At 46.7% G+C, this 12,635-nt stretch overlaps 1 protein-coding gene across 2 annotated transcripts in view; it reads left to right on the top strand.

The window, feature by feature from the left end:
- The window catches only part of RBBP8NL (RBBP8 N-terminal like), a 101,589-nt gene that overhangs the window by 12,571 nt on the left and 76,383 nt on the right, over positions 1 to 12,635 (top strand). For both annotated transcript variants that reach the window (XM_075347772.1, XM_075347771.1), the window contains exon 2: positions 11,401 to 11,533. In XM_075347772.1, the coding sequence (XP_075203887.1) occupies positions 11,467 to 11,533 (67 nt within the window). In that variant the 5' untranslated portion in view covers positions 11,401 to 11,466. The remainder of the gene's footprint in view (positions 1 to 11,400; positions 11,534 to 12,635) is intronic.

Raw genomic sequence — 12,635 nt, 5'->3', positions numbered from 1 at the left:
CCCAGGGGTCCTCTCATAGGTACATGTGTGAGACCTGATCACTATGCGCCTGTGTACCACACCCCGGTCAGCCTTCTGGATTACCTGTGTTGTACTGTCCCCAGCATGGGTGCAGTACTCAGTGGTGCCTGACCAGGTCAGGGGCGCCACAGCTCCACCCCACTTGGTGTGGACATCAGCCCCTGGAGGGAGGCAACAAGGATTTGTGTCTGACTGATGTGCCTATCTCGGGGTGGGGTGTGTTGTTGCAGTACCTGTGATGACCTGGCTAGTCCAGGGCGCCACAGTTGCACCCTCTGCGACCGCGATTGTTATAATCTGGCAGTGACCATATGTATAAAGTATACAGATTTTATATTCCATTGATATAGTCTCATGTGAAGCGAATATAAAAGGCACAGAATAGGCTAAATATCTGGGATACAGGATGTTCAACGAGACTTGGTTTTAAGGTAAAATAAATTTTCCTGTTCTGATAAAAATAGTGCATGGTGTCTGAGGAGCTCATTTTAATCCAAGAACTAAAATATAAACATAGCCGCTATCTTCTAAAACCCACACCAAACCTATCCTCAGATTGTATTGGTTTAATGGAGCTGACTGCACTACCAGATGCAACCCGTAGACAGGTGTGGCGCTATTTCACAGACAACCCCTTTAAGGTCATCAATAAAGGGTTAAGACTTATTGGCTGCAGAAGACACGTGACTCCAGCGACTGTGAGGTTGGCAATAGCTTCTCCAGTGTTACCCCACAGGAATGCGGGAGTAGAGGCCACCACATAAGAGGAGCTTTGTACTCTCACACCAAGCAGGTGGAATGTCTCAGAAGGAATGGCAGTGCCCTGCCGCCCAGGCAGCGAAAGAATAAACAGTCTTTGTCTGCAGGTCATTAAATATAATCAAAGAGACGTGGCGAAATACTCCAGCAGATAAAAAGCTCTCCATGACTTTCTCAACCAGCCGTCCAGCAGCATGGATTTTGTCCGAACCTTGGAGCTGGCCATAGATGTAATATAGAACAATCAGTCCCACCCATCCATCATGGTGGCTATATTTTTGCTACAGTTTTACCATGATATTTTGGCAAATTACCATGAAAATATTTCCATTGTAAAACACTGTCCACGTCCAATATTTTTTAATTAAAAAAAAAAAAAAGACCCAGATTGATAGAAATTAAAGAAAAAATACTCACAGATTCCCATCAATCTTGTTGTGATGACTTCCCAAAACAGGAATATTTAAATGCTGCAGCCAATCACTGGCAGCAGCAGTGACCAGTCTGTCAGCAATTGGCTATAGCGGTCACATGTCAATCTGTCAGGATGACAAAGAAGTAGATACTGGCGGGAGCCAATGTCAGTAGGGGAGCGGTGGGAAGAGGTAAGTAATTGTCACGCACGGAAAGTTCTGTCCCATGCTTCGGCGCCAACCACCACCACAACCCTCATCATCCTCCCCCGGAGCAGAACCATCTTTGCTGTGACACCATCAGCCACGGAGGACATCACCCGCAGCGGCGGCTAATCCCTGGCCACGTACCACAGGTGGCGTCACAAGACAAACTACCTACCATCCCATCATCATCCACTTCCCTTTTATTGTACACCTCAGGGCCTTGAAGCCAGGCAGGGCCACCCGTGACATCCCCAGACCCAACATCACCGGTGCGGCGACGAGTATATTTAAGCCCTTGGCCCGTGGGTGCTTCACCGACAAGGGGTGAGACACACAACAAACATGGGTTTCACCACAACAAACAAAGGGTACACTGGGGACACTTTAACAACAGTGGGCGCTGGTGCTAGGGAAGGGGATGATGGGACATCTCCTGTACTCACCTGAGCTGCAACCTGCCAGTCCCTATTCAGGTTCAGCACCTGTCGCCATGCAAGATACCTGAAGCCCTGAAAGAACCGGCAATAACCCTGGGTAGTGAGTTGGTAGGTAAGGATCACTAGTCCCATCGCTGCACTAATACAATAAGAAGGGAAGGCACAACAGACAGGGAAAACAACAAAGGATAAAGCCCAGCTTCATGGCTGCAGTCAGACACCAGGACTGCAGAATACACTGCTTCACTGCAATAAGGGCTCAGCAGATCCTTCCACCTTGAGACCAAGCTTCACAATGAATTCAGAATAACTGGTGCCCTCTACTGGGAGATGTGACCATATATCTGGGGAAAGGAGTGGTCACCAACCGGAAGCACCTGAGGCCAGGAATCAGAAGCTGCTGGAAAGCAAAACTGACATTAACCCTTTCAGCACCAAAGGAAAGGGAATTCGATTAATGTGAGGAGTTCAGATGGCAAAGAGTGACTCTGGCCCAGATGCTATCACAAGTCTCTAGTAACAGAGAGATGGCCATGACAGTATTGCAACTTTTTTTTATTTTTACCTATTGTAAATATTTTAAGACAAATATCAAAATGGAAAACCCTTTTAAGTCACTGCTCAGTGTCAAACGAATACAATGAACTCCTTAGTGACAAAGCCTACCATCAAATACTATTCAACCAGAACATCAGTGAGCAGCTATAAAGTGCGTTTCTCAGCCTGGAGGACCCAGCATGTCCATGTATTACATAGAGAGCTTATTGAGCTCAATGGGTGCCATGCAATACTTTATTTTTCCTTTGGCAGTGCTGGAGGAGCAGTGAATACTTGTTCCTGCTTACTCCCTAGCAAGCAATGGCCGTTCTGCATCAGAAAAAGTGTCACTCATTTGTATGGCACTACAATGTCATTAAATGGAAGTGAGCTGCAGTACCGCACATAGCCAATAGACAATAGTGGCGCTGTATCTCGTAGAAAATAATTCTGTAAATCTCATACAACTCATAGGTTACATGGTCTGGGCCAATACTTTTATAGTAAAGCATTCACATATCACTATACCTCTGTATACCTCAGAGATCGTGCCAAGTGGTGAAAAATAATCCTTCCCTATTCAGCAAATGAAGGATCATATATGTAAGGTGGAGATTTTGTTGCATGTTGGAAAATGTACTTGTGTGATTAGAAGCATGTGTTGCCATTGATGCTGAGTATTTTATATTTTAATATTATTATAGCAGGGCCAGAAGTGGACGATGTCAGACAAACAAAAGGTTAATGTCCACCTATTACCACTAGACTATTCCATTTTTTAATATATTTTTATGGCCGCGTCATCTTTACTTTTTTGATACAGATCTACTGTCTCCCAGTATAAACCATAACATTCTGGTGATCTGTATTCACCACTAGGGGGAGCTTACGAATTTTTGCATACTGTATTATCAGTAAGCGCCTGAGCTCCCTCTAGTGGTGACTGCTGGTGGCCACAATGTCAATTTTTAAAGGAGTTGTCTCATCATTCAACAATAAAACAAAAAAAAATATTCAGCTCAGAAATGAAAACCATTAAAGAGTTATTCTTATCTGTAAAAGTTATCACTTATCCTTAAGATCGGTGATAACTTGGCTATGGGTGGGGCTTTGAAGGCAGTTACCCCGAAAGCAGGGTCTCACACCAATAGAGAATGGAGAGCTAAAATTCACTGTCAAAATGGAGCGGTGGGCGAACATGCACATCACAACTGTATAGCCATATACAGAGCTTGGCTTTTTCCAGCAGCCCCATACAGAATGAATAAAGTAGTGGTGTGAATGCCATGGCTCCATTCAGATGGCTCTATGCAGAGCGCATTTTCAAAATCGGAAAGAGTCCAAGCGCTTAGGATTAACCTAAATTCTAAAAATTGGAATATCCCTTTTAAGAGTCTCTTACATGGGTCGTATTTGTATATACTCTATATTCTATATAAATGATTGTTTGGGCACATACAGTGCCAATCACTGCCCCATGTAAAAGGGGCTAAACAAGCGCAGGACGACTATCACCGGTGTGGCACGGGTGATAGACAGTCATGTGGTGTCTGGTCATAGAAGGTCACAGTATCTGGCTGCGCAGAATATCCCTGACCTTCCATTGTTCCTGCTGTCAGTATTCTTTGGTATGGGTAGCTTTCCTGCTGGATTCATCTCTTTTTCCCTTTTGGACCCAGCAGGAGCTCGCCTTCCACCCAGTGAGGGACCCCATGGACCAGCAGTAGGTTCGGTCGGGGTTCACCATCTTCCTTTTCCCTAGACATAGGGTTTCCCTTCCCTTCACCTTTTGCTTGGTACTTCCCCATACCTAGCATGACAACGTTTGCTTTATCATCTAAGTGGTATTGTCCAGCTGCTTGTAATGCTCTGCAGTCATTAGATCACACCCTTCTACTGGTGGAACAGACGGGCACAGCTTGTGTATATACAACATTTATTCATGGGTTAATCAGCCATGTTTTGTACATCAGAATCTGTTTATTTTCTGGGCGGTAATACTGGCAGCTATTACAGGTCTACATCACTGCGCACGTAGGGTATCAGGTGTAGTGCCATCCCTCATATGTAATTCATCTGGATGGTGGTTCTGGCAGTACAATGTTATCGGGTGTATCTTATCAATATGCTAAGACATCTATAAGGAATAGACTAAAGGGTGCTTTACACGCTGAGACATCGCTAGCGATAGTACCCGCCCCCGTCGTTCATGCGACATTTGGTGCTCGCTGCCGTAGCGAACATTATCGCTACGGCAGCGTCACATGCACATACCTTGTCAGCGACGTCGCTGTGACCGGCGAACAATCCCTCCTTCAAGGGGGAGGTGCATTCGGCGTCATAGCGACGTCACTGCGGCGTCACTAAGCGGCCGGCCAATAGAAGCGGAGAGGCGGAGATGAGCGGGACGTAACATCCCGCCCACCTCCTTCCTTCCGCATTGCAGGTGGACGCAGGTAAGGAGATGTTCGTCGTTCCTGCGGTGTCACACATAGCGATGTGTGATGCCACAGGAACGACGAACAACATCATACTTGTGGCAGCAATGATATTAAGGAAAGGAGCGACGTGTCAACGATCACCGTTTTTGAATGATTTTGCGATCGTTGATCGTCGCCCATTGGTGTCACACGCTGCGATGTCGCTACCGAATGTGCATCACTAACGACGTGACCCCGACGATATATCGTTAGCGATGTCGCATCGTGTAAAGCCACCCTTTAATGTTTGTCCTTTCACATCATCCTGTTTTTCTAATCTAAATCTGTCAAAAATTCTGTACCTTATAGAGAAATGAATGGAGAGAGCCACCCCAGCGCAGACACCACTCTATTCCTGATAGTGCACATGGGGGATAGATGCTTAGCCTATGGCTATGCCAGTAATGTCCAACATGGGAATGTCGCGGGCAGAGGAGGGGACGCTGCGCTCACCCACTGCTCGGGTCCGGCTGCTGCTGCTCGGTGGCTCGAGCGGTGGGCCGGATCCCGGGGACTCGAGCGGCGCTCCTTGCCCGTGAGTGAAAGGGGGTAGTTTGGTTTAGGGATATTGTCCGTGACGCCACCCACGGTTGTGGTGAGGTTGTGACACCACCGCTGCTCTGGACGGGGATCCCGGGAGCGATGACAGGGAGCAGCTTGGATGTTGTTTCTCCCCTCCGTGGATAGGGGGGTTGGTTGTCCCGGGGCCCGGTGAGGGAGGGATGGCAGGCGGGCTACGGGGCCTGGTGAGGTGCAGGGTCGCGGGGGCAGCGCTGTGCCGCACGGCACGGTGGTACTCACTCAGCCAATGATGAATGCAAAGTCTCCGGTAAAATAAACGGCTGGATGGACGGGTCCCACAGACGGCTGCGGTAGCTCTCCCGGTAGGTTGGTGGTGACTGCCTTTCCCTGCACCTGTGTTATGTTCACGGTTCCAGTGGCTTCCCACCGGTAACCCGCTCCCCAGCTTGGATGGATGCTGAAGGAGCCCCTTTTGCCCGCAGGCTCTGGCCCTGGGAACTGTAGCCTTGGCGGTGACTGTATTTCCCTTCACGGTTTGAGATGTTGCCTTCAATCGGGTCTCGACTGCTGGGAAACCCCGGAGGTTCCCTTCGCTAACGGATTTGACCGGTTTTACGGCGACTCCTAGCCTGGTCGGGGTCCGTAGGCCCTGCCGAATGGTGCTGGCTTCTCTTCGCTCCCCGATCCGGTACCGGCGGGCCACCGCCCGTCCCCGGTCCTTACAGTTCACTTCAATCAGCCTCTCCTGCAGACGGTCACCACCGTCTGCCAACCTTGCTGTATGTGCCCGGGCCACGCACCCGGACACGGTCAGTCTCCTCTACTGCCACTTCACTCCTCAAACTCCAAACTAATCTGACTCCCTTTCCCGCCTCCAGGACGGTGAACTCCTCGGTGGGCGGGCCAACCGCCTGGCCCACTCCCTGGTGTGGACATCAGCCCCTGGAGGGAGGCAACAAGGATTTGTGTTTGACCTAGATGTGCCTAGCCGGGGTGTGGGGTGTGTTGTTGCAGTACCTGTGACGTCCTGGCTTGTCCAGGGCGCCACAGGAACACCCCTTTTAATAGAGCTTTACATAAATTAGCATTCTGTTTTCCTGATACAGAGTAAAGACATGGAATTAAAGGGGTTGTCAAGTACATTTTCTAAATGTTAATGTGCTCAGGGCGGTGGTAAAAGAAAAAGTTTGTGTTGTTTATTAATTTTAGCACCACCCTGTTCACATTAGCATGTTCATAAAATGTAGTGGATAACCCCTTTAAATGGCAAAATCTGGGGGTATATATAATTTTAAGCCTCTCCCCACCAATATTCATCATGTGCAGAATTATACTTAGCAGAACCAACGATTTTGTCATCTTTTCGATAATACTTTGATCCCTTACGATTATGGCGGCATTGTCTATGGCAGTACTGTGTTTCCCCGAAAATAAGACAGGGTTTTGTAATATTTTTTGCTCTGAAAGATGCACTAGGGCTTATTTTCAAGAGATGTCTTATATTTTTCCATGAACAATCCATATTTATTCTTGAACAAAAAAAATCAACATTTATTCAAATCTAATCATGTCATCACAAACTGGAACATCAACATTTTGTGTTAATCCTAATACTGATTCAGATGCACTTTCTTATTTGATCGGCTATTCCCATGGTGCAGAACCAGTCCTATAGTGGTGGGTACATACCATATTTGCAAAAGTTTTAAATTACCTGCTTATATGTATTAATTTATGCATTGCTAAGTTTAGCCCCAAAAGAAAGCGGGAAACCCCTAAAGAATCACACTTACCAGACCCCAAACAATTAGAGTTGACAAGTGAATGGGCTCTCACATACAAATCTGTGTCACTGTCAGGTCCCCCTGCATTCTACAGAGGTTGGCTCCGCCTAGTGACCGGAGGCAGTATCGCTCGCGCTCAGTGATACTGATAGCCGATCTGTTTGTGAGAGCTGCAGTGCAATGCAGCTGGAAAGGCAAGAATCTGACCGTGATGCAGAGCTCTGTGTAAGAGTCCATCCACCGTTGGCACTTGCCAACTGTAATTGTTTGGATCTGGTAAGTGCAATTATTTTTGGGGGGGTTGGGCATATCTGCTTTCTTCTGCTAGGTGTCTGCTTTCGTTGATGAAGAGTACTGCTGTATTCTTTAACTTTGTTAGCTGCTTGGACACTTCCTTATGGAACCACAGCTAGGCCTTATTTTTGGAGTAGGGCTTATATTTTATGCATACTCAAAAAACTTCAAAAATCCTACTAGGGCTTATTTTCCGGGTATGTCTTATTGTGGCGCCTCGAGACTTCAGTCGCCACAGGGTATTGCATCTGACTTAAGGTGCAGTACTCATCCCGGGTAAAGAAGAGGTTAACCACTGATTTTCACTTACACAACACACACATCTCAGGTGCAATCCCACTGGAAATGGGCTAAAGGTGGTTACCATAACAACGAGCTTTTCCCAGCCACTAAGGAGTCATCAGGAAGGTGGGGGCAGCACAGGGGAAGTGAGAGAACACACAGTTTTTACCTCAGAATAGTCTGAGACTCAGAACATCACGGTCGCTGTGGAGACTGCTTCAGAGCGTCCACAGTTAGGACCGGGCAGACTGGAAGGAGCAGGAGACAACCAGTGGAGCTGTGGGAAACAGGCATAAATACAGTCGCTGACGGGACAGCTTAGTTGTTCCCTTGGGACCGGTGCAGTTCAGGGTACCGCGGACCCTAAGGTGGCATATGCTTCAAGTTGCGCCACCAGAATCCGAAAGACAGGGGGATTTCATGTCCCTCTCGCCACCACAAGATTTCGAAGCACAGTAGCAACATAGAGCCCGGAGTCATGATCACGGTCAGGCTCCAAACTCGCGCTGCCTGCAGAAGGCACCTGAACTTTAACACCGATCAGGTGTCCCCAAGCACTTCAGGTCACGGGGATCCACACAGAAAGCAAATGGAAGGAAGGTCTCACACTTCCACAATACCAGTGGTGGCTTCTGAGGTACCCGGGATCGGCTGGGGCCCATCACGGTGGAAACCGGCACTCCTAGGGTGACAACTGAACTGTGAGTAAAAGACCTAGAATCGCAACTACTGTGTCAGCCTTTCATTGCCGGCACCGGCGCCCCGCGCTTCGGTGCCAACGGCCACTACTACCTCCATCATCCTCCCTGGGGCCTAGCTTCACCTGCGGGAAGCTGAACTATCCTAGCTGCGACACAATCCGCCCCAGAAGACTGCGACCGAAATGGCGGTTAATCCCTGGCCGCATACCACAGGTGGCATCACGAGACAACTCCCAACATCCTCATCATCACCCGTCCTCATCCCATTTCCAATTCCCCTATTGGTGTACACATCGGGGCCACGAAACCGGGCAGGGCCACCAGTGACATCCCAGACGCGACATCACCGGCCCAGGGACGAGTAATTCAACCCCTTGCCCCATGGGTGCTAAATTATTTTAGGGGCAACAGGGTATTTGGGCACTATATATTGTCTGTTTCTTAAGTTTTGTCCAGGGGTGTTCATAGGTCTGATAATAGACTGAGTAGAAAACACCCCCTCCCTTCTGATTTGAGATGTAGCCTGACATGGTGCATCACATATCAGAATAATTATTACTAAATATTAGAAATAATCAACTTAATTGAGGAAAATTGTTTTAAAATACGGATCAGTCCTACTAGAAACAAGGGGTTAATTTAGAATAATTGCAGACCTAGATGGAGACATTGTAGCAGACAATTGTTGAGGGGGGGTTTTAGGGTGCATTACAATATTTTTTGTGCCAATACTCTAAATACGAGGAGTGGTTAACCTTTAATTCTCACAAGTTCAACCAGACAGTCAACATAAAGTGAAATAACAAGTTCTCCGCTATGTCATATTTCTTTACAATGGGTCAAATGACACACGGGGTGTACAGGACAAATACTCACCTGCTCCGTACAGCTTACAGTCAGGACCCAGATAATATTTCAGCACGACAATCGGGAGTTTAGTTTCACTAAAGAAATAAGATTCTCAAAGAAGCCTCAAAAATAGTCCTTCTAATATCCTTATTACAATGGGCTAAAGAGATGAAAAGCTGGCGTGAAATGGGTTGTTAGAACATGTTGCGTATACTACTACTATAGTCTGTATTTTAGATTGATATATACAATTCTTCAAGATGTCTTAATAGTAGTTCTTCTGATATACCTAGTACTGTAGAATATAGAGAAGAAAAAGCTGGCGTGAAATGCGCTGTTTGAATATGTTGATTGTGCTACTCCAACAGTCTGTATATTACGGTACATTGATACTTACAATTCTTCAAGATGTAGTAGTAGTCCTTCTGAAATACCTAGTACTGTAGAATACAGAGAAGAAAAGCTGGCTTGAAACGCGTTGTACTTGAATATGTATTGTTTTCTGCTTGGTGTGAATACCATCTGAAGATGTCTTTCAAGCGGTCCTTCTGCTACTCCTAGGATCCTAGTCTAAAGAGAAAACAACTAGATGGAAACGCATTGGATTTTAATTTCCCATATGTGTATAACTGCTTGGTGTGAATCTGTCCATACAGAAACAAAGTTTTCAAAATGCTTTTAGGTATTCTTTTTACCTTGAATGCAATGATAAGGAAGGAGCAAGGTAAATAATGGGAGTGAAACGCGTTGCACATCTATATATAAGATGTATCCTAATGCTTGGAGTAAATCCATGAGGCTGTATATTACCGCCATGTACAGTATTAGTACATTCACCAACTTGTTCAAACACAAAATGCCTGGCAGCACAGCAATGTCTCCTCCAAACAAATCCATTTGTGAAACGGGATTGCCTGGAGCCATCGCTGGGTCACTAAACCACAAGGTATCAGACGCAAAGTGGATTTTGCTAAATGCAGGTTGAATAATTTCATAGTGTTAAGTAAGGTGCAAAATACCTGAGAGAATCAGTCTCCGGGATATAGCGCCAACATATTCCGCAGCTCTTTAGCTGGCATTATATAAATTATTATATCCTACTGAATGGCCTAAAAATATGCTAAGACAGAGGGGCGATAATGTGAGCCCTGCCCATCAATCTGACTTCTAAAAAGAGATGTAATTTTATTCTCTAACTCTCTCATTCTACTCTGTGTTTTATAATACATCTTTAGAAGGATCAGTGCTCCAAATCTCCTATTTCCCATCAGACAGCAAAAGAGTAAAGGCCCCGTTACACACAGCGACGTATCTAACGATATATCGCCGGTGTCACGGATTCCGTGACGCACATCCGGTATAGTTGCGACGACATTGCGTGTAACACGTACGAGCGACCGTTAACGATGGAAAATACTCACCAAATCGTCCATCGTTGACACGTCGTTCATTTTCAAAAAATCTTTGATTGTTGAGGATGCAGGTTGTTCGTCGTTCCCGAGGCAGCACACATCACTACGTGTGACAACGCGGGAACGACGAACTACAGCTTACCTGCGGCCACCGGCAATGAGGAAGGAAGGAGGTGGGCAAGATTTAACAGCTGCTCATCTCCGCCCCTCCGCTTCTATTGGGCAGCCGCTTAGTGACGCCGCTGTGACGCCGCACGAACCACCCCCTTAGAAAGGAGGCGGTTCGCCAGCCACAGCGACATCGCTAGGCAGGTAAGTCCGTGTGACGGCTCCTAACGAAATTGTGCGCCACGGGCAACGATTTGCCCGTGACGCACAACCGACGGGGGCGTGAGCTTTCACTAGCGATATTGCTAGCGATATCGCTGCGTGTAAAGCCCCTTTAATGATAATATTTTGACTGTAGCCATCACTGAAGACCATTTGAGTTCAAATTCATTATGCTATGAAATGTCAGTATGTGACGTACACACCCCCCTCTCACAGCGCACTGAGGGAGCGATCCTGCAGCTGAATACCCCTCCTACCCTTCATCTGTGTCTTCAGCAGGGCAGACACATGCAGGCTGCTTATTAGCCAACAATGTCACCCAAACTACATATGTGGACATTAATAATAATATTTATTTATTTCTGTTCTTAGGGCCAAAACTGAAAGGTTATAACCCAGAATCAGTGACCGAAAAGTGTGGTGTGTCCAGTCTGCAATATGGCGAATGAAAGCTTTACTGAAGCCCTGCACAAACTGAAGGAGATACATGACAAGGAAGTAATAGGTGAGCCAAGATGGGTAATATAGTGCTAATGAGTCTTCTGTAACAAGCCAAGCACCTATGTGAGCTGGACATCACCCACCTGGCCGACATGTTACTATTACCAGGCTGGAAACCTCTAGGAAACTATTAATGGTTGTGTCTATATATCATTTTTGTTATTCTGCAATACATTTTGAATGCAAAAAAATATGGTAATTTTTGGGCAAATTATTTTCCTAAAAAGTTTCCCACATTTTGTGTCTACAGCTCCTCTGTAGACCCACGTATCTTCATGTAGTTTCTGTTAATCTTTTCCACTGTTTCCCTTTTCAACTCTCCGTAGTAACAGATGCCCGCATTATAATTTATCATGGAAATATATACCGTATAATATATATATATATATATATATATATATATATATATATATAATTGCCTTATTCTGTCTGTCTGTCTGTCTGTCTGTCATGCTCCGAAATTGTGTCCTTACGGTGACACAAAGCTGATTGGCCGCTGGGCTCGCCATGGCCCCGCCCCCCCCCACGGATTGGCCTCTCGCCCCGGCTCTCTGCAGGCCCCGCCCCCCTCACGCAATGCACGCTCGCTCTGGCCCAACTGACACGGAGCCGCGACTCCCAGGTGAGTACACACACACATCAGATCACACTCACTCTCACACTCACTCTCACACATCACATCCACACACTCACAACATCCTGGGATATCGCTTGCTTCTACACCGGCTCCGTCAGGATCCCAGCAGCGCCACACATAACCTTGCGATGCTGGCATCTTGACGGAGGCCGTGAAAGCTGGTAACCATTATCCACATCGGGTAACTAAGGTCCCTTAGTTACCCGATGTGTATCATAGTTACCAGTGTACACCGGCTCACACTCACTCTCATACACACCTCACACACACATCACATCGCATCCACACATCAAGGTCCTGCAGCGGCGGAAAATACAGACACATAACAGCACACACACACACATACACACACACACACATACACACACACAAATCAGATCACACTCACTCTCACACACACATCGCATCCACATACTCACAACATCCTGGGATATCGCTTGCTTCTCGGCGGCGATACTGTGCTGTTGTG

This window comes from Anomaloglossus baeobatrachus, chromosome 5 (genome assembly GCF_048569485.1).
Source record: "Anomaloglossus baeobatrachus isolate aAnoBae1 chromosome 5, aAnoBae1.hap1, whole genome shotgun sequence".
NCBI lineage: Eukaryota > Metazoa > Chordata > Amphibia > Anura > Aromobatidae > Anomaloglossus > Anomaloglossus baeobatrachus.
The sequence above is the reverse complement of the archived record's forward strand: the minus strand, read 5'-3'. Positions and strand labels throughout refer to the sequence as shown.